This window comes from Simochromis diagramma, unplaced genomic scaffold (assembly GCF_900408965.1).
Source record: "Simochromis diagramma unplaced genomic scaffold, fSimDia1.1 OVJJ01000334.1, whole genome shotgun sequence".
In the NCBI taxonomy this organism is placed as follows: domain Eukaryota; kingdom Metazoa; phylum Chordata; class Actinopteri; order Cichliformes; family Cichlidae; genus Simochromis; species Simochromis diagramma.
In genome coordinates, this window is record NW_024386764.1 from 2,502,038 (window position 1) to 2,522,904 (window position 20,867).

General features: G+C 40.2%; 1 protein-coding gene across 2 annotated transcripts in view; it reads left to right on the forward strand.

Moving 5' to 3' along the window:
* The first annotated feature begins 464 nt into the window (after nt 1-464).
* Nucleotides 465-20,867, forward strand: part of negr1 (neuronal growth regulator 1) — a 169,093-nt gene continuing 148,690 nt past the window's right edge. The window contains exon 1 of one of the 2 annotated variants that reach the window (XM_040031684.1): nt 465-1,107. In XM_040031684.1, coding sequence (XP_039887618.1) covers nt 938-1,107 — 170 coding nt within the window. In that variant the 5' untranslated portion in view covers nt 465-937. The remainder of the gene's footprint in view (nt 1,108-20,867) is intronic. The other variant, XM_040031693.1, reaches the window with a different exon arrangement.

The following is a 20,867-nucleotide window of genomic DNA, read 5'->3' on the forward strand; positions in this document are numbered from 1 at the left end:
GCAAATCCACAAGGTTTTGCTCATGCCAAGAATTCATGGAAATTTCAGCGCACTATGCCAATATGTCACCTCATAGAAATGTATGTCATTTCCATGGTTATGGCCAGACAATCTGTATTATGTAGGCTAAGTCAAAAGGCTTAAAGCAGCATAATGGATGGGGTTTACTGCTCTAAAACAAACTTTCCAAGTCCCCCTTGTCCTTAGGTGTATGTGCTCTGTGTTTGTGCTATGCCGGGGTTTTCCCTGCTTAATGAAAAAGTCCCGTTAGTAGTGCAAACTCTTCAAGTCGGCAGTAATTATCTTTTCAAAGTATATTGTGGATGACTTCTAGAAAAAAACCAAACAGTTTAAGTGCATAAGCTCTGATTTTAAGGACTCCCATCTGGAGATGTGTCTATAACAGTAGCAGTTTGAAAGCTTTCCAGGAGTTTTCCTGTGGGATCCACCTGCGTCACCGTCAGTAAGCTCCATTTCCACCAAATGCTCACTGTTCATTTCCTTATAGGGGGACCTTCTCCAGTCGATATCTTTAATTGCTCCTGGGTTGTATCAATACCTTCCGGTTTTGCTGCTCCATCACGAGCCACTGGGAACGGGTTGCCCGGGAAACGGCCGCATGGCAACAGGATCAGAGCCTGGGGGTTGTCTGCTTCTAGGTCTGCTCCCATTTTACATCGCATTTCCTCACTAGATGGTGTGCAAGCCACTGGAGAGTACACTTCCCCGCACAGTGAGCTCTACATCCATCCAAACAAACCTGGGAAACTATACAGCGGATCGTTTATTCGTGGGGCTCCGCAAAAGTGTGGAAATAAAACGTCGTTCGCGTTAAGGTTCTCCGTTTTTTTTCTTTTGAAGCTAGCCCAGTTCGCTTTTCTTTTCTTTCTTAACAACAAGAAGACTTGGGGAAAGCGACAACAAAAACACAGCTGTGATGGACATAATGACTGCGGTGCAGGATGCTTGTGTCTCTGGTCAGTGGCTTACTGCGATAATTCTCAGCCTGTGCTGCTTTCTGCCGTCCTGCTTGCCCGCTGGACAAACTGTGGACTATTCCTCGGTTGAAAGTGTGGTCAGCAGACAAGGCGACACGGCACTACTGAGGTAAAGCGAGATAACACAACTTCACTTTCTCCTTTCAGAGTTCTGAGGAGCTAAAAGACAAAAAGACAAACAAACGCAACCCTTAGCGAACATGTTTGGTAACTACTTCTGGAGATTGGAGGGAGGGGGGTCTGTCATTGAGCGCCTGCGATGCTCACACAATAGGTCCTTTTCCCTCCATCCCGTCCTTGTTTTCGTCCGGCTAGTGCAGCCACCGCTACGGAGCTCGGCTGCTTACTAACAAACTTCTCCAAGATACTTTCCCTCTGTGCTAACTGAGCACAAGTCTTATTAGTTGTTGGCGTGTGATTTCACAGCTGCCCGTATGTGGGAGCACATCGCGTGAAGTTAGCCTACCGCTGCCTATCGCTTATGTAATTTGCTTACATTGTGTCCGCCGATTTCCACCGTCTCTCAAACGCCATACGTGTAGAAAAGCAACTTAATCTACGAGCGATGGGTCCGGCGTGCTTATTCTCAACGCTTTTGGACAGATTTTGCTGAATGTGCAGTGTGATGTCGCAGTTGCAAAAACCAGCCTGACGAGTGTACGCGTGTGTGTTCGTGTGTGGTCGCTGTTGATCTGAATGGAGTTATGGCAAATGATGCGCTAACTCCTCCACCCCTCCCTTCGTCACCCTGCCTCCATCACGTAGGCTACGGTGCCAGCTGCACAGGTAGCTGACCATTAAGGGCTAAATTAATTTCATGGGTGTGGTTTGGGTCCATTTCTCTCGGAAGCTTGCAACTTGAAACGTTGTCAAGCTATTAAAAAAGAGGAAAAAACAGCCTTCAGTTTAAACAGGCTACTAATGGTGCTGCAATAAATGCCACATGATGCACAAGTTTTACTACAAAACTGCAGATTTTTGTGTAACTGCAAATTTGCAGTCTGTTTCATAATGGTAATATGAAATAGAAAAAATATTCAAACTCTTGCAGAGCACAGTTTTTTTTAAAGCAAACTCTTTGGAGGGCTGAGATAATATCTTGTTCTACCAATATTAAATATCCGCTTTGATGGCTCTGAGGAAAGGCTGATGGGGGGGCGGGCCGGCCCCATTTCAATATGAATTCTGTGGATGTTGACTAAGGGATGCTGGGTGTGGACCTGAATACAGAGCAGCTAAATGTCTAAAGTTCCCACTCAGCTTGGCTTTTAGTAGTTGTTGTTGAAAAGCTGACTCCCCCCCCCTGTGACACAAGGTCATTCTCTGCTAAAATACAGAGATGAGTTATTATGAGGAGGGTCAAAATGTACTGGTGCTCATCACAGGAATCACCTTGGGAACAAGGGGTACTCACTATTTTTGTCACCGTTTGCCTCCGTGCAAAAGGGCCGTCCCCATCAAAAAGACTTACACCTCTGAATGTCTCTTGAGTGAGGATGTCTAATTCCCTGGTATCAGTCTGGGTTGGCTGTGATCAGTGGCAGAAGCTTTGCCTGGATCCTGATGGTTTATTGGACCAGAGATTATCCCTGTGCTATTAATCAGCTCAATAGACAAGTTGCCTCCCACCCCCTGAATAAGTCACCACTCATTTTCAACAAGCAGGCCATCGCCTCAGTAAAGTGGATCTATAGAGAGAATTTTGGAGATACTTCCATAGCTGGTTTATTAATGGCTTATACAGGACTCTGAGTAACCACTGATTGGCATTTTTCATTTATTTTACTACTGCCACTGTGACTCTATTGACTCAATACAAATATTAAACATTTTAACTGAAGCACAAAATGTCACAGAAGTGATGCCGAATACTTTTTTTTCTCCATTTTTCCAAACTACAAGGGTCTATGGTTCTGGATTTCCCCATGTTCTTTTATTGGCCTTGAGAGCCAGGCATCAAAGCATGAGCTGTCTCTTATAGGGACTCAGTGCTGAAAGCACTGCTTGTTTGTTGAGTTTCTTCATTGTCAAGACCCCTGACTAATAGTGGGGGCAATTTTCCTTTGCCCCAGAGCAAATTGCTGGTAAAAAAAAAATGCATGCATCCTCAAATACCAGCAAACCCAGAAGCACGCAATTAGTCACTGCCTTGGGATTATGAAGTGGCTCCCGAGAGGTGCGTCTTCTGTCATATGTTAATTTCCCCTCACCTCTTCAATTCTCAGTGCTGGATTTCTACTGCCCTGATTCATGTTGGACATTGGGTCCAGAGCAATTAAGTGATTTGAGCTTCCTGAAGATGAGGAATGGTCCACATGTGTATCATCACCCTTTTAATTTTTGTCTGATTGCCTAAAAGCTTAGCCATATTCAGCCTTTAATGAATTGTCTCCTGTATTTGAGTTGTGGTGCTGCTTCAAAGTCTTGCTTGCCTGCATTTGAGTCAGGCACATTTTTCACATGCTGCAAATCATAAGAGACACATTGTTTAAAGTAGCTACAAATCCATTTCTTTTCCCACCCTTTTACAGGTTTCGTGTTGTTTGGATTCACTTGAATAAATCCCAGTAAATGACATATTTGGCTATGAATTTGAGGGAGACAGCTGGATGAAAAGACAGTTCCCTGTGCTGTCAGGAAACACACTGTATCGGTGGCAGCCTCTTCCACATGGATAAGCAGCTGTAATCAACAGCAAAGAGCTCGTGTCTATAAATGTAGTCCATGCAGACTGAAATCTTAAGAACAGGCCGCTGCCATATGGTTACGGTTTGAAGTACAGTTCTTAAATCTTTTTATCTTTTACCCCGTGCCTCTCTATTTCATCTCAATGAAATGTGCATGATATGAAGAGAAATAGACAAAAGACACGCAGATCAGCAATGAAAAAATGTTTTTCTATAAAAGCAGAGGGACACAATGGTCTTAACATATTTTTGTTATTTATCACGACAGTCGGCCATCAGCTACAAAATAAGGTCTGTCCCACCAGCCTTACAGTCTCTGTAATGGTACAAAATTGACCTGTCACTGGCTTCAAAGTCGGGTATTCGTATAAATCTAAAATCATTGCCTCCATGTCAACAGGCTAGTTGATGAAAATCTTTTCTGGCTCTACATGATTGTACTGAAGCTGTTTTTTTTAACATCATCCAGGACAGAAATGGTGCCATGCATCATTTTTCTCAACTATGTCATTATTACGGCTCTGAAAGGTCTTGACATTTACTATGAGCACTTGAGCCAGAGACAACATGTAGTTTAAATGGTTTGGTGTTCGCTTTCCGGCACACACGATGATTAGACAGAAAAGAAGAACAATAGTTGAGACTTCACAGAAAATAATTTTAAAAAGAAGGAATAGTTGATGATCTGCTTAACGCACAGCCATAACCATGGGTGAGAAGCAGCTCTTTCTGCATTTCAGCAGCTTTTTAATTAGACCACAGCAAGTTCAGTTAAAAAGTAAAAGCGAGGCTACTTCATTTCCAACAGCTTGGTTGGAGATGTAGTAAACACTGGGCTCTCTGAACACATCAGTTAACTGCCAGATATCAGCAGTTTCATGCACTCATTTGGGGGAAAACCTGGTTTACCTCTTATGACACATCTGGAGGCACACCTGAGTCTGTCACTGTTAATTAAACGCCCAAATCCTCTCGTCTGTTTGCTGCACCCCATGTTTAATGCAGCCTGTGTTGCTGTCAGCACAATGCTGCTTTTCTTCAGAGTCTCCTAATCTCGGGGATCAAGTGTTTGGATTGTCAGTTGACCTAATTTTTTGGCCAATGAATAGCCACTATCATGATACAAAACCATCTGCATGTGGGAAGGACCAGTTGTTAAGCAGGGGTGGTACCAAATGAAGCCATCCCTACAGACGAAGACAACGTTATTAACCTCCAATTAAATTTAAAGTTTTTGTCAAAATTTTCTCAACTGTTTTTTTTAACAGAGCACGGGATTTTTCAAACATACATAACATAATTATTTCTATTTTCACACAAGCAGAATTAGTATTAACAACATTAACAACTGTTGTTCAATGATGTGCTTTAACTTTGTAATGCCCAAAGTTTGGAAGACAACCCTGAGTTTTAACTTGATTTTACAATTTACACACAGTATAAACACTTCAGTAGCAGTTTGCGCCTCACTTGAGAAAATATCATGCCACAAATAAACAAAATGAGTTTAGACTTGAGAAAAAGAATTACTGATGCTCACAAAGCAGGAAATGGATTTACAAAGTTGTCACAGCGTTCCAAGTGTCAAGAACTGGAGTGAAAAGTGTCATCAAGAAATTCAAAGAGAGCCCTACAGTAGAGCTGGGCGATATATCGAGTTTTTAAAAAATATCGATATATTTTTATACGAGATATAAGATGTGACAATATCCTTTATATCGATATAGTCTATGTTACGTTATAACTATACTTGTGGAGCCGCAAGTTTGCCTCTCTTTCGTCCACTTTTGTCTCTACGCAACGTTACTCGGCCTCGCCTCTCCTTCACTGAACACAACTCCCCCTCCTCCCCCATCGCTTCACCTGCAGGAAGCGACAAGATGGACACGGCAAATCTCCGTTAACGAGTTACTGCACATCGCCCCGTGCGTGGGGCTGGACGCCGTCAACGTGTTAGCTAGCTAACCACGCTAACGAGCTAACCACGCTAACGCCATGCAGCCCAGAGGCGCTGCACAGCCTAAAATCCTTGCATTTTCTCAAAAGTTGACAGCGCGCCTTATGTATGAATTCTGGTTGTGCTTGATGGCCGCGAACCGATTTTATGTGGTACACAGTCAAAAATGTTTTAGTATGACTTTGGTAAGCTACGGTGCTGCACCGCTTGATGGATTGTCGGAGCATTACGGCTACCGAGGAGCCTCGCGGAGTGATACGTACTGTGCTTCAACGTAATATTACCCTACTGTGTATAAGGACCATAAATGGCACCTGTTAAGAGAGGTGGTTACGAAGAGGATTTCAAACTCAATGCTGTCAGTCACACAGTAGAAGTTGGGAACAGAGCAGCTGTGAAATCTGTCTTTGTTATTATGCTCAGCGTCTTTTAGTTTACATTTTGACTGCACAATTGTGAGCTTTTTGTTATGCACAAAAACAACATTGTTTTCTTTTATTTATGGAGCATGATTATTTAATAAATGCTCATAATTTATTTTTGAGTAAATTTTATGTAGATCTATGCTCTATGTTAATAAAAGTGCCTGTGTGACATCTGGGACACAGCTTTGACTAAGAACTCTCGTTTTGTTCTTACTTTATGGCTTTAAAAAAAATATCGAGATATATATCTTATATCGCCGTCCAGGTAAAAAATATCGAGATATGAATTTTGGATCATATCGCCCAGCTCTACCCTACAGTACAGAACAGAACAGGCCTGGCAGAGGTAGGAATAGAAAGATTTTAAAGTCTTTGTAGGAGATGTGTCTTAAGACCCCAGAACAACTACCAAGACACTAGAGAAGTACTTAGCTTAGTCAGGAAGAAGACAATCACTAGAGGCCTGCACAAGAATGGACTACAAGGTTGCAGACCAAGAAAAACCTTGACTTCTGCAGTGTACTAGGGACAACCTGGAGAAAAACGCGTCCGTTTGTCAGATGAGACAAAACTGGCCACAGACTCAAACATATGTTGTTCCTGGTCAAGAACTACCTCCAGCAGAATAAAGTCTTTACGTCCTGACTTGATTCCCACTGAAAATTTGTAGGGTGAACTGAAGACCAAAGTCCATGCCAGAAGACCATCATATCTAGAGGAGCTTGAGAGATTTGCCCAAGAAAAATAGGCTGCGTTTGACCAGGAGACGTGTGTGAGACTTGCTGAAAGCTACAGCAAATGACTGAAGGCTGTTACCCAGAGAAAAGATACACAATTTACTATTAGCATAAGGGTGGCTAATAATTTTACCCTGGTAGTGTTAGGCTTTTTTTGTGTGTTTAAAGTAAAATAATGCAAACAAGCAAAAAAAGAGTTTGGTGTTTGGAAAAGCTAGGTTACAAATTCCTCGCTCTGTTTAACAGCAAATTTGTATAGGATGCGATAATAATAATTAAGTACTGATCTGTAAATACAAAACAGGAAAACCACAGGAAATATGATTTTCACAATTGTACAGAAATACATCTGTTAAATAAAGTAATATGGACCTCTGTGCAGGTTGTGGACCAGTTGTGCTTACCTGTGTAGTCAACCCCCAAAGGTCCATTTTGAGCCATGAAAAACCCCATAAACACACATTATTAAGGCTTGGAGGCTTGCTGTCTTATGTCAGAAAGCAGGCGTATTGCTAACATTTAGGTGTATCTCCCGTTGCCCAAGGGAGGCTGGCTTTACTAAAGTATTCATCATCACTCTGGCATCCATTTGTTACAGATGTGTTTGAGTGCAGATGGAAACCAGCCGACAAGGTGACACGCTAGAGCAGTTGTTAAGAAAGCTTTCCTAGCAGCTGCCTCCTTTAAGACCTCCAGTTAACCTCATCCAAAGCAGCCACTCGAAACTCAGAGTCTGTTATGTCTTGTTTTAAACAGTCACTCAGCCCATTGCCAGAAGGACTTGTTCAAGATGAAAAGTCCTGATGCATCCATGGAAATAAATGTTGTCTAGAACAACGTTTTCTAATGTCAATGATTGTCATAGCAAACAGTTCTGAGACTAATTTGCTTATTATGTGCACATTTTTTGTTGTTGAGCAATACCAGTTGATATTTAAGAAGTTTATTCATGAGATATACAAAGAGCTTTTTGAAGTTTACAGCTTGACCGAGGTTAGCTAGTCAGACACATGACATGATGCTCCCTCATTTCTTTATAACATATATAAAGAACATCCAGTTTAATGCTGGATGGTAGGAAAAGCTCTTACTTTTGGCTTCCTGCTGAACACATTCCAGGATGCCAGAGCTTTTTTCATGGCATGATTTGTAACTTCATGCTGCAACTATGCACTGGGACTAAAATGCATTGAATAAACCAAATTTATACACTATAAACAATTTCTAAATGCATTACATTTGTGCCTATCATTTGTCAGGCAAGTCAATCCATTGTACTTCATAAAAATTAAGCATTTCTATTTCTAATATATTTCAATTAGCACTAAAGAGATTGAGTGCCCCAGTGAATTAAAGTCTAAATGGAAATGCTTTCTCAAGGTAAATCCTTCGAGGGAAATAGATGCTATGCTAGGTTTTAAAGCATCTTTCTAATACTCGTATAATCACTACAATTATATGGGATAGGGAAAATGATTTGGGGTGGAAAAATTGAGCTTTTACCCATTCCAAGCTCAGAGCATCCACATAATTGCAATAATTCTACAGAAAATCTCAGAGGAGCATTTTTGTGATGTGAGAAAGCTATAAGACTGAAAATTAAACTTGACAGAGTGGAGAAGCAATAACAGGTTATCTTTTGGGCAATTTTAAGAAGAAGTTACATGAAACTGAGTTTTCCTGAAGTGCATGCCAAGGGTGCTGACTTTTTCCCCTCAGTGGCTGAGGTAAACATAAGTTTGCATGAAATATTTTTTAATTTGGTGTGGTGCTTACAGTGCGTTACTGTAAAAGTCTTCAGCTACCCTTAATTTCTTTGTTTTTTGTAAGGAAAGTGATTTACGTGCAAATAGAAATGGAAAGTTTGCCCAATTCTAACAAGTTTGAAGGTCAATATTTGATATGACCGCATTTATTCTTTAACATAGTCTGAACTCTCATAGAGAAGTTTTCTTGTCTTTTCTTTAAGTAGTCAGGAATAGGTCTCCAGGTTTCTTGAATGATATTCAAAGCTCTTCTTTTGTTCTGTTCTCTGTCAAGATGATCCCACACTGCTTCAATAATGTTGAGGTCTGGACTGTGAATTGACCAATCCATGACTGACAGTGTATTTTGGGACCATTATCACGCTGGGAAATGAAGCCCGTCTCAATCAGACACTTTTTAAATGGTGTTGCATGGTGGCTAAAAATCTGACCGTATTGATAATACCTACAATTTTGACGTGGTCCCCAACAACGTGCAGCCCCAAACCATAACAGAGCCTCCATCTTGTTTTACAATGGCTCTAGACTCTGTTGTACCTCTCTCCCAACCTCCTCCGTAAACATTAGGAATGATTCGAACCATTTGTATTCATCACTCCTTAAGAGCTATTGATTTTCAGTCCAGTTCTTGTGTATTTTGGCATACCTTAGCCTTTTATTTCTGTTTCTTCTTGATTGCTAGAGCCTGATTAATTTTTCAGGTCCTGTTTTGAGAGCTTCTGCTTTTTTACTGTATGTGTAATAAAGATTGATACATGAATAAACTCGAGATGCCATTTGTTTTAAATACTAAAAGACACGAATCTCATGAAAAAAGTTTCAGCTCAATCAACTCTCCAAATATTGATACCTATATTGATACGTTTTTATAGTCCTCGTAATTCTTTGATTGGCTACGTTTGCTTTTAGAGGATGAGTTCATCTTCATCTAGAAGCTTCAGCATTCATTCTTACAGTATCATCAAGATGGAGATTTTGAGCATGATTGTGAATATTTCAAATTAAGTGCTGGGTGTTTTTACAGGCCGCTTGCACATATGTTCAGTGTGTTCACTGATTTCCAGTAGCCTGTATCAAAAATCATGCTATTTTTGTGCATGTTTTTATAGATACATAATATTTTTGTTTGTGTACAAGATTAAGCTACTCCCATCTGACAGCTATTGCAGAGTAGATTTGTTTTTCCCAGCTCTTTGTTGAATACTGTGCAGCCTTTTCTGCTCTAAATCATATGCCAACACTTCCCAGCCTTTCATCACAGAGAGGAATGATTCCTCAGAGCCCCTTCAATTAAAATCCTTAATCAATCAGTTAGCATCTCCTTGTGTTTCATGATAATTAGTTGTGCTTCTCTGACAACATTGCGTAATCTCATCTGTGCCTCCTCAGTTGAGCTGTATACCAGCAAGTCTTGGTATGCCTCTCATGTCAGCAGGTTATAGTCAAAACTCGCTGACATCAGGGTTTGAAGCCTGAGTGATGCGCTGGAAAAAGAGTGCATTTGTATGGAAGGTGCACTTGGCTTCTGGTCTTTCCTGAATGGAAATCTCTGCAGCTTTGTGGCCTGTGTCAGAAGGTGAACCTGTGACCTCTTTGAGCTAAATTTATCTTACTAAGGCATTCTGCCTCTGTTGTTTTAAACTTATTTATAACGAACAGTGAATGTGAATCACCACCGTGAGAGGACTCTCCCATAGGATAATGTAGTTGATGACATGAGGCAGGTAAACATTAGTTAGGTCCTCAGGGAAAAATAAATCAGAAGTGTTGACACATGGATATGTCAGTAGTGTTGCTGAGTGAATTAACACAGTCCAGTGGGATTTCAGCGTCTTGTAGAGGGCATCTTGTTGTCCTTTAATGAGCATTTGGCGTTGTTGTATCTTGGATTTACACATCACTATCAAATGGAGCATGAATTTTCTTTCTAGTGAACTGTGATTTCAGAAATTGTAAGGATGGCTTGCAGCTTTTCTGCAGTAGGTTGAACATGTTAGGTGTGACCTCAGATCACCTTTCAATTAATCCCTGTGCAGCAGAGCATCGCTGTAAATTGAGCTTTTAGAACGGGTGCGGTATTTAGGTTGGATTACTTTAGGATTACTTTTGGCATGACGTAGTTGCTTCAACTCTATAAATATCAGCATATCTAATGAGTCACATATACTGTATTTGACGACTCAAACAAATTGCATTTGTTTTCAACGATCATGAAATGATGAGTGAGAAGGAAAAAAAGTGATTTCCTTTGCTTGACTGCTTTTTGATGGAGTGGAAAAGGGGGTCAGGGGATTACCATATTCCTATCTGCTCGTCTCTCCCCTCAACTAAAAATAGTATTTCTGGAAGTGAGAAGTGTCTGATGTGTGAGAGGAATATAAAGACTCGCGGGACAAGTTTATTTATGAAAAAGGACATTGCTATGCAAAAGAGACTTGCACTAAGACCTCAGTCACAAAGTCTTCGAGACTGGTTGGCAGCCCTCTTGCAATTCGGTTACTAGGAAAAATGTATATTCCCCAACAAATCCTTGTGATTGCTTTGATCACTACCAGATTGCGTGAAAGACGCTGACTTAACTGCAGACACTCACCATTTACTCTCTGAACTTTAGAGATTCACATCTTCACTACTGCCTAGAGAGCAGTTTGTGAGTGTTTGCAGACAAGGTGTTGTCTTCTACGCAATCTACTGACAACCACCACAACCTGGTTTTTGGTGCACCATTAGAGACATGAGACATTAGCAATCAATGTCACAGTGACTGCCAGCAACCTAATGCAGACAAATACAGGTTTTTCTCATGACGGTAGCTGTCAGATGGTTGCCAACGGGTCTCTGGGCCTATATAACCGAGGCCTAAGATGGGATAACAAAAAAAGACAACAACATTTATATAGTGCATTTCATTACATGTAAACTTAAAGTGCTTAACAAAAAAGACAAAAACATACAAACCTTGCCTCAAGGCAATGAAACTAGTACATATAAATCACTTTTTGTTTCATATTTATTCTTTGGTTTTGCCCCCTGGAGGCATAGGTTGGATGAATCTTGGGAAAAACCAAAAAGTATTGACAGTAATCTCTATTTTAGCACTTCTGTTATCTAAATGTTATGTTCACAATGGCTGGCCTTTCACAATTGGTTAGAAAAAGCCCGGCAGCTAAAAGAGGTATGTATTGTCATAATTCATTTGGTTCTATGTTGGCATGGCTAAAGAATTTTAATTGGACTTGTTCTGAGAAGGTTATGGTTTTTGTGCTTTTCTCTCTCTCGCTCTCGCTCTCTTTTTGTCATCTGCATAATGAGTGTGTGGATTTCAGGCTGCTGTAAATGTTTGTTGGAGCCGAGTAATTGGAGAGCCTGCATTAGTAATTATTAGTAAATGGAGAAAGAAGCAGTGGAGCAAATCAATATCACTGAGAATTGTGCTACCTATTGTTTCCAGAGGGGTCAGGAGTTAAGGTAACAGAAGTGTCATGCTGAGAATAATAAAAACCATTTGTAAGACTGATTCATTAAAATTGTCCAGACTTTAGGCACTATGAATGTAAGCCTAATATTCTCTACAATGCCACTGTACTGATGACATATTGAGGCGTATTTTGCTGCAAAGCTTTAATTTTATGGTTGATAAAAGGCAACCGTGACAAATGCCCCCTTTGGTTACTAATTGTAGATTCACGACAGTTTATTAACTCTTTGCTGTTTTACACAGATGGTAGAAATTGTTTCCTACTGTAGAGTAATCCAATTAAAGCGAAAAAAATTGGATGTTGCTCAAGTGGAATTTATAACATTCCCACTAGCCCTTGACTTATTATGGGAACACAGCACGCTGCCGTGATGAGTGAAACGGTTAGTGCTGGTTTATTGAAAAAGCCCCCTGACCTACATAGTTTTAATAATATGTGATCAGAATCTAGTGTGACGAGCCGTTATAGAAGGCGTTTTTAGTCTCGGCTATGCATGTTCAAGTCTGGTATACGTACGTTGCTTTTAAACTAAGTATAGAGATGATATTAAATAGTTGTCAAGCTTTGCTGTAACCACGCGTTGGCAGCTCCAGTCTGTGTCACTGTAAAATAGCAAATTCATCAATTGATCTATGAGGCTGCCACTCATTAGCATTCTAATTTTAGACTCGGGAGAGCTTTTCGCTATTCATAGTGGGACTTTGATTTCTCTACACTCCTCTGTCTTTGTATCTTTCTTTAACTCTCTGTGGCTTTTCTCTACTCATATTTCTCTCCTGCTCCTAAATGGCGTTGAAAGGTAAGCAACCAAATGTAGTCGTGATCAGTTACGATCGAGTAATAAATGAGCTGTCTACTGTTGTCAGCGTCACGTTTAGATTGTTCTGTAATTACTGATCGGTGATATTGAGGTTTTCAGTATTCCACGTGATATGCAGCAGTCAGCTCAGTGTACTCAGTTATTAATTACTTGAGTTACCAGTTTTCCCCTTTGAGGTAAATCTTGGTGGTTTTCAGACAAGCTCATTACATTTGACCACAACAATCAAGATGCACAAATGAAATAGTATCTTTTCCACTGGGAACAACACACTTGTAATATTTTATTGATATCTGCTGTAGGTGAAAATCCATTCAGTTTACCCAAATGCAGTTTACAGCTGCTACCTGATTGATGCATGGGTGCTTGGGTTACAGAAATAATTTAACAGTTATACTGTTATCTTTATATCACTTGTGCTTTTTGCAATTCTGTCATTTCCTTGGTGAATTGCAGCATATCAGTCATATATAGTTTAGTGCCTTTTCCTAACAACATAAAGCTCTATGTTGCTCTTAAACACACAGGGTAAGGGCTCAGTTAAAGCCATGCTGCTAATTCAGAAGCTTCTGGATCAGGAAAGAAAAGCATTTCTCTCAGGAAACAGTTCAACTATTCCATTTAATGGCATCAAAACTTACATGCAAGTTTTCTAGCAGGGCTTGGAATTAACCTCAAAGGTTCTCTTTAGAGAAGCGAAGCTTTGTTTTTCCTCTGCATTATGCCCCGTTTATGAAAAGGAGGATTACAGCTCAGAGCTAATTAGCATCCAGTCCTACTAGCTATGAATGCAATGCTTTTGTAGATAATACAGCATATGTAGCTACCATGCCTCTACCATGTTAGAATGTGAATGCCAGTTGTTGGGTTTAACATGCACACTGATTCATCTTACTGTATTTTGTGAGAAACAGCCATATGCAACAATAGAGCTTCCCTGAGGCATGCTATCAGTTTCCAGCTTCAGCACTTCATTCTGCAATCTCTTAAACAACCAGTTGTCTTCCTTGGAAGTGTGTGGGCCATGTCTTTCTGCCGCAAACCTCAATCCAGGCACTGTCTTTGATTTCAACACAATACTCCCGCTGCCTTCTTCTCTGCACTGCTTGCGTGTCACTTTCATTTCAGAATATTCACCCTTGTTTTTGCCATAGCAATAACTAATGGGTAGTCTTTGCAGAGCCTGGAGAGGATAATCCTGTCATCTTTGTTTTCATTGCCACCTCAGGGCCATTCAACAAGTTCAAAAGAAAAAAAAATCTGCAGTGCAGCGTCTGTGAGGTTTGCTCTCGCTGTCATGTTCCATATCTACGGTGGCCCCTAGAGACAAAGCACGTACAAACTCCAAAACACTTGCAAACTCCAAAGCACATGCAAACTCCAAAACACATGCAAATTCCAAAACACTTGCAAATTCCAAAACACAACGGAAGTGCTCCAGGACGCTAGGGGCAGTGTTGAGCTCGATTTGCAAAATAAACGGCAAGTTTGTCTGTATGGGACGGTCTAGTCTCCGTCGCGCTTCCCAGGTTGCCTAGCAACCATGATACTAACCGCTGGAAACGTGTCATACAACTTGGTTTGACAGAAATGAGGGAGAACACATTTTGTTCATTTGTTTGTTTGTTTCTACAAGAGCTTTGTGTGATTTGATAAGTATCTGAGGCTGAGACCACAGGACAGTAAAACATGATTTTTGGGCTTCATTTCTGTACTGAACAGTTATTTCAAGAATTAGCTGATGTTGTTCATGAGACTAAAGTCATATCACTTTGGTAATGTAAATATAATATGGCCAATATTATAGTTATTATATTAATCATTATTAGCTATTACAGCAGTGAACATGAACTCTGTGTCAAATACTGAGCTTCAGTACAGATTCAAGTTGCAGTTATTTATATGTCCTATCACCTTAAATCTTCACTCAAAGACAAGTATCTTTGACAGTGCATATATAGGTGTATCATATATAAGAGACAAATGTTGTTCCTTCATGTTGGCATTACTAAATTTGGCTCATTGCTTACATATATTTATAAAAAGAAAATGTACAAGCTGTGATAACTGTTTCTGATAAAATGAAGAGTAGACTGATATATGAAATATTCCTTTATTGGGTGAGAAAATCAGACCATGTCATAACTGCTTTAAGTCACACAGAATAGATATCAGAGCCTTAAACAGGCTGACTTCTGCTAAATGGGTCAAACTGGGCAGAAAGTATACAAACACATAACATCCTTATAGAATATGATGTAACACTATAGATCAACTTACCTCAGAATATATAAAGCATATAAACAATTACAGCAATATGATGCAACAAACACAGCAGTGCTACTGATCCAAAATACTCAAAGCTTCATAGAACTGGAACAAACATTTATTTTTAGCTCCATTCTGCTGCTGATACATACTTTAGGTTTCTGAATATTACACTTGTTGCTGCCTTTCATAGTGTGTAACTTGAAGGCCCTGAGTACTTTCTCCCACACTGAAAACACTGGAATGATCAAATTATTTGAACATTACCTAATAAGACTGATTCAGGACAGACAGTTAGTTATTTTAAACTTTCCTAGCAGTCCTTCACAAACAGGGAACAGTCTGTCTATTCTCTCCATCTGTCAGCTGCTGCTGGCTCTTCCTCCTCCTCTTCCTCACACACTGCTGAGTTTGTCCTGGTGGATCATCAGGGGTGCAAAGCCTCACAGATGATGTGCAGCAGTGGGTCCCTCAGTCTGTCCTCACTCTGGACACTTGCAGTTGTCACACATGGAAATCAAATGTGTGATAAGCTGCAGGATTCAAACACAAGTGTAACTTATAAACACATGTTCATACTTTTATTACACAATCAGAGAGAAAGAAAAAGAGAGAGAGTGCAGGACAGACAGACAGGTGACAGTCTCAGGTGTACACACTGCTACAAAACAGCACAAAAGAAGGAGGATTTAGTGTTTGTGTTATTACGAAACAAGAAGAGTTCCCAGATGGTTCAGTGGACACATGTGTGACTCCTGTGATTAAAGCATCTTTCTTTCAGCTTAACGAGTGAACCGTCAGCTCTTTCAAACACACGTTAAACAGTGCAGTGGATCCTGCTTGTGCCGTGATATTCAGGACTGCAAACCGAGCAGCATCACTGACTTTCAGCTTGTTGTGTTTGTGGATATATGACTGACTTAAATTATCCACAAAATCATCACAATCTCTGTAAGATTAAGGTCGACTATATATATATTTTTTTTAAAGTAAAGGCTTTAAAACCAAGTTAATTCTGAAAGTACAGACATCGCTAATGTCACATAACTTTCCCGACATGTGGCCAACAATAATGGTTTAATGTTCTTCATTAAAAAAATATTTGCGCATAAATAAGTGACATAATATTCAGTACTTACTTCTGAAAGTTTACTCTTCCTCCGCTCCGCTTCCACCGTTTTTTTTTATCCACACCACCACCGCACTATGAAGTCTGGGATATGTTGGGCCATGAAGGCTACACCGACCCATCCTTAAAATTCAGGGAAATTAAGGACGCATTTGAGGGCCGCATTTCGAGCAGCCGTTGAATTGGGAAAGCCTTCTCTTGTCGCTGTGACGTAATCGGCCTTAAAATGCGGCCTTTAAGGCTGCAAACCCCAAATCCGGTCATTGGCACTGCCTGGCTTGTGTAGTTACTAGGTAACAAAAGCTCAACACTGCCCCTAGCGTCCTGGAGCACTTCCGTTGTGTTTTGGAATTTGCATGTGTTTTTGAGTTTGCAAGTGTTTTGGATTTTGCAAGTGTTTTGGAGTTTGTACGTGTTTTGGAGTTTGCAAGTGTTTTTTAGTTTGCAAGTGTTTTGGATTTTGCAAGTGTTTTGGAGTTTGTACGTGTTTTGGATTTTGCATGTGTTTTTTAGTTTGCAAGTGTTTTGGAGTTTGCATGTGTTTTGGAATTTGCATGTGTTTTTTAGTTTGCAAGTGTTTTGGAGTTTGTACGTGTTTTGGATTTTGCATGTGTTTTTTAGTTTGCAAGTGTTTTGGAGTTTGTACGTGTTTTGGATTTTGCATGTGTTTTTTAGTTTGCAAGTGTTTTGGAATTTGCATGTGTTTTGGAGTTTGCATGTGTTTTGGAGTTTGCAAGTGTTTTGGAGTTTGTACGTGCTTTGTCTCTAGGGGCCACCGTACATATCTACCATTACAGGCACGGCTACATGTGGAAACAGGTGCTGTGCTGAATGACTATAGCGGCTCACTTAGGGGAATATCCGAGCCAGATGCTTTATTATGTTGTGTTAATGCTGATGCCAGGTTACCACACGCACAAATGTGCAGGGGTGGAAGGTGGTTCTTGAAACTGCAGCATTCCTGAAAATGATGTATCAGTTTCAGAATGCTTTCCAGCTTTTGCATATTATATATGTCAATCACTCCATAAACATCAAATTTTCCATGTCTGTATGTTTTCAGTCATCCAAGTCACGGCTTGTCTTGAATGCTTTAGTTGAAGGTGTGGACCTCTTTTTTAGTTTCTTATCTGAGACACAGAAAGCTGAAGAAGCGTCTTCAAGAACCAAAAACAAACGTAAAAACCCTGGCCTTTAACTCAAGATCTCGGGACTTTTCATATTTTTCCTGACAAGACAACATGGTCATTCAAAGACGACTATGTTTTTTTGTGGCTGCTACTGAGTTTTATGGTTTTAGCTCCATGGTGCACACTGGGTATTTCTTTCTTGGGAACAAAAATCACTCACCTTGAGGAAGCAGCAGTGTTTGATTTGATTGTATGAACTGTAGGAGTGGAGCACATTATACATTCTTGTGATGAGGAAATACTTTCAGGTTGTGGATTACAGATCATTGTAAGAAAGAAGCACTAGAATTAGAAGTGTTTACAGTGAAGGGAAACCAAGGCTTCCTTGCTTGTCCCTGCACATGACAAGAATACTTATTCTGAATGAATTAAATTTGAAGGTCTGTGAGAAGGTTATGCCAGAACTTAAAGTATTTACTAGACCTGTCCCTCACTAGTCAACAAAATGTTAGTCACTGAGAAGACTCTTTAGCTGTGTATGACCAGAGATCATAGAAAGTCACTAATCTTTGGACACTTTAGTAGACTACTAGAAAAAAAAGATCGCAATGTGAAGTGTTCAGGTCTTGAAATAAACTTGTCTTAACCTTGAGACAACTAACAATGAGAATGCAGGATGTAGGCGATTGACATATGCCCTTTTAATTAATGCATTAGAGCAGCGGTCCCCAACCTTTTTTGCGCCACGGACCGGTTTGTGCCCGACAATATTTTCACGGACCGGCCTTTAAGGTGTCGCGGATAAATACAACAAAATAAAACTAGTACCGGTACCGAAAAAAAGAAGATTTATTCATAACACACGTGAAAAGACCCAGGAAAACCGGGTTAATGAAAAAAAAAAACGATAACAAAATAACACTAAAAACCCTGAAAACCATACATTTCACACCTGAGTCTCACTCTCGCGGCCTGGTACCAAATGACTCACGGACCGGTACCGGTCCGTGGCCTGGGGGTTGGGGGCCGCTGCATTAGAGGGCTACGCCAGCAGGTAGAGCCTGGAATGTCAGCTAGCCACTAGTTCCAAAGGAATATGCAACCAGTGTGGCTGCAGCTCTAAGCTCCTGTTGTTTTCTTGTTTATTTGTTAATGTTTGGTTGATAGTAAACCTCTTCCTAAACTATTATATGGCAGTCTTCTTTTTAATTAGGAGTTGCTTTAATCACTCGCCTCAAAGTTGAGGGTAGTTTAACCTATAGCCCCCTACTTCGAGTCACAAATGGCAATTTTGCCTGTCATAGCTACAAGTTAGCAATTTCCATGATCATTCTATGGTTTCTGTTATACACATCGCTAAACATCTCTTCTTAATTATGAGTTGAGTTTTGATTGATCACCTGCTTTCAGAGTAAGGGAAATGTATCTCATATTACTTTGATGCACGTTCATAGGCAGGAGACAGGCTTGTAGAAGTTTTTTTTAGAAACTGTGATTTTCATACAACTGTCTCTAAGAAATTTAAGGGAAAAAAAGAAGAAAAAAAGCATCCAGTGAGCTGCAGTTCTCTGGGTGAAATTGCCTTGTTGATTGAAGAGGCAAGAGGAAATGACCAGACTGGTTTCAATAGATAGAAATGCAGGAGCACAAAAAACTAATTCATTACAACCAAAGTATGTAAAGGAGAATCTGTGAATGCATAACACCTCAGACGTTGAAGCAGATGGGCAAGAGCAGCAGGAAACCGTTCTAAGTGCCACTTCTGTCAGTTAAGAACAGGAAACTGAGGCTACATTGAGCACAGGGTCACCAGAATTAGACAGTGGAAGAATGGAAAAATGCTGCCCGGTCTGATGACGCTCATGTCTTTGCTGCAGCTTTCAGACACTAGACTCAGAATTCTACAAAGAGCATAAGAACTGGATCAATCCTGCCTTGTGTCAACAATTCAGGCTGCTGGTCATTTCTCTCTTTTTTTTTTTTTGCCATGCTTTTAGCCCCTCAGTAACATCGGAGGATCAATAAGTGCCATAATGTCCATGCACCCATGGCGATCAAAGTGTACCTGTCTTCTAATGGGTCTCAGTACTAGCAAGAATAACGAATAAAATGGCCAGAGAATATAAGACCAGGTAAGAGTAATTTGGAAAGAGGCGATATGATTGTGTTGTCCACCGAACCAGGCAGCTTTCTGCTCAGAGTAATTGTGTTGACAGGTGCATTGAAATTAGACTGCCAAATGGAATACTTTAGCACAGTAATAGATTTGTGTCGTGAAAGGTTTATTTAAGACACAAACAGGAATCTGATATTGTTGAGTGTTATATGACAGGGACCTGTCAGTAAGCATTGTACTTCATCTGTTCAAGGAAAGTGGTGAGGTTTTGTCTAGATAATATATAACTAGGAAACGCTTGAATGCTTTTTGCGTGTGTGTATCAATTTAGAAGTATTTATAAGAATACTTCTCAATCCTGCAGACATTTTTAAAAGGCTTTATATCGCTGTAGTTTTCTTAGTTAAAGATCGAGGCATGTCTGCACAATTACTGATCTCTTGCTGTTGCCCTAAGCCCGATACTCGACACATAATACTGTTTGACAGGATGTGTTTGTCTGCAATTTTGGAACTCATTATTGACGTGCAGCATGAGATTGGGTTTTCCAGCTGCCATGGCAATGGCCAAATAGAGTGAAAGCTTTCCCTGAAATATGAAAAGCATTGGGTAACAGTCCCAGTAAACAGCTCTGAGCCACCTAGAAATAGTATCTGTTAGTATGTGAGCATGCATATATGTGTGTGTGTTTGTGAGCGTGAGCCAAAAATGAATACTGAATGCTGTAACTGACTTGCTTGTATGTCGCTATACACTGCTATGTTTTTTATGGTGTAGCTGCATTTTTGATGCAGTGAATAAGTTATAAGGAATAGCACAAGGTCGCATTTCACCGTTTTCCATCTGAAAACAAAAGAAGCTATGCTGCGAGTGAAAGCTTGGTTCACTTCTCATTAACACTAGCCAGTATCCCCTGTTCCTCAGATTTCTTTTTTCCATCATCACCTGCAACACAGACGTCTTATATGTCAACTTAAAGGCTGTTTTGCCAGCTAAATGACTCAGACCATTGATGTGTTTTTTAACTCTGCGTTAATAATGGGAAGATACTGTATACAACTGAAATGAATAATTCATGCAGACATTCCTTTGTAGAGATTAAAAACAGAATAAGAAGAATTCACACTGTAAACTTAGATAAAGGGGTTTAGAAACAGCTAACGAGCTAGCAGCTCTTTGTGAGGCGAAGCAGCTACCTATAAAGTTCTGGGTTTGTCTTCAGAAGTGCCTGCTTAAGCCTAGCTGAGAGCCAACCAGAAAGTGAATTTAAAGGCTTCTGTACACATTATGTGCACCTCCTCTTCGATCGAAATTCCTGTGATTTTCCTCTTGGACGTGACACACTGAAGCCTCTG